This window comes from Procambarus clarkii, chromosome 28 (assembly GCF_040958095.1).
Source record: "Procambarus clarkii isolate CNS0578487 chromosome 28, FALCON_Pclarkii_2.0, whole genome shotgun sequence".
Lineage (NCBI taxonomy): Eukaryota > Metazoa > Arthropoda > Malacostraca > Decapoda > Cambaridae > Procambarus > Procambarus clarkii.
The window spans coordinates 44,865,590-44,866,200 of NC_091177.1; the positions used below are offsets into that span (position 1 = coordinate 44,865,590).

General features: G+C 38.8%; 1 protein-coding gene across 1 annotated transcript; it reads left to right on the top strand.

The window, feature by feature from the left end:
* The first annotated feature begins 302 nt into the window (after window positions 1–302).
* LOC138369494 (inactive protein tyrosine kinase pTKL-like) lies at window positions 303–611 on the top strand. Its single transcript, XM_069332752.1, has one exon. It carries the CDS (start codon window positions 303–305, stop codon window positions 609–611), a length of 309 nt encoding a protein of 102 aa, XP_069188853.1.

Here is a 611-nt window from a genome sequence, read left to right on the forward strand (position 1 = left end):
TGTGTGTGATAATGGTGTGTGTGTGATAATGGTGTGTGTGAAAATGGTGTGTGTGTGATAATGGTGTGTGTGATAATGGTGTGTGTGTGATAATGGTGTGTGTGATAATGGTGTGTGTGTGATAATGGTGTGTGTGATAATGGTGTGTGTGTGATAATGGTGTGTGTGATAATGGTGTGTGTGTGATAATGGTGTGTGTGATAATGGTGTGTGTGTGTGATAATGGTGTGTGTGATAACAGCGTGTGTGATAACAGCGTGTATAATAACAGCGTGTATGATAACAGCGTGTGTGATAACAACATGTATGATAACAGCGTTTACGATAACAGCGTGTGTGATACTAACATGTATGATAATAGCGTTTGTGATAACAGCGTGTATGATAACAGCGTGTATGATAACACTGTGTATGATAACAGCGTGTATGATAACACTGTGTATGATAACAGCGTGTATGATAACAGAGTGTATGATAACAGCGTGTATGATAACAGCGTGTATGATAACAGCGTGTATGATAACACTGTGTATGATAACAGCGTGTATGATAACAGAGTGTATGATAACAGAGTGTATGATAACAGCGTGTATGATAACAGCGTGTTATAG

What these genes read in the sequence shown, in the direction of transcription:
- LOC138369494 (XM_069332752.1), top strand. Translation starts at nt 303, where the DNA reads ATGTATGATAACAGCGTTTACGATAACAGCGTGTGTGATACTAACATG.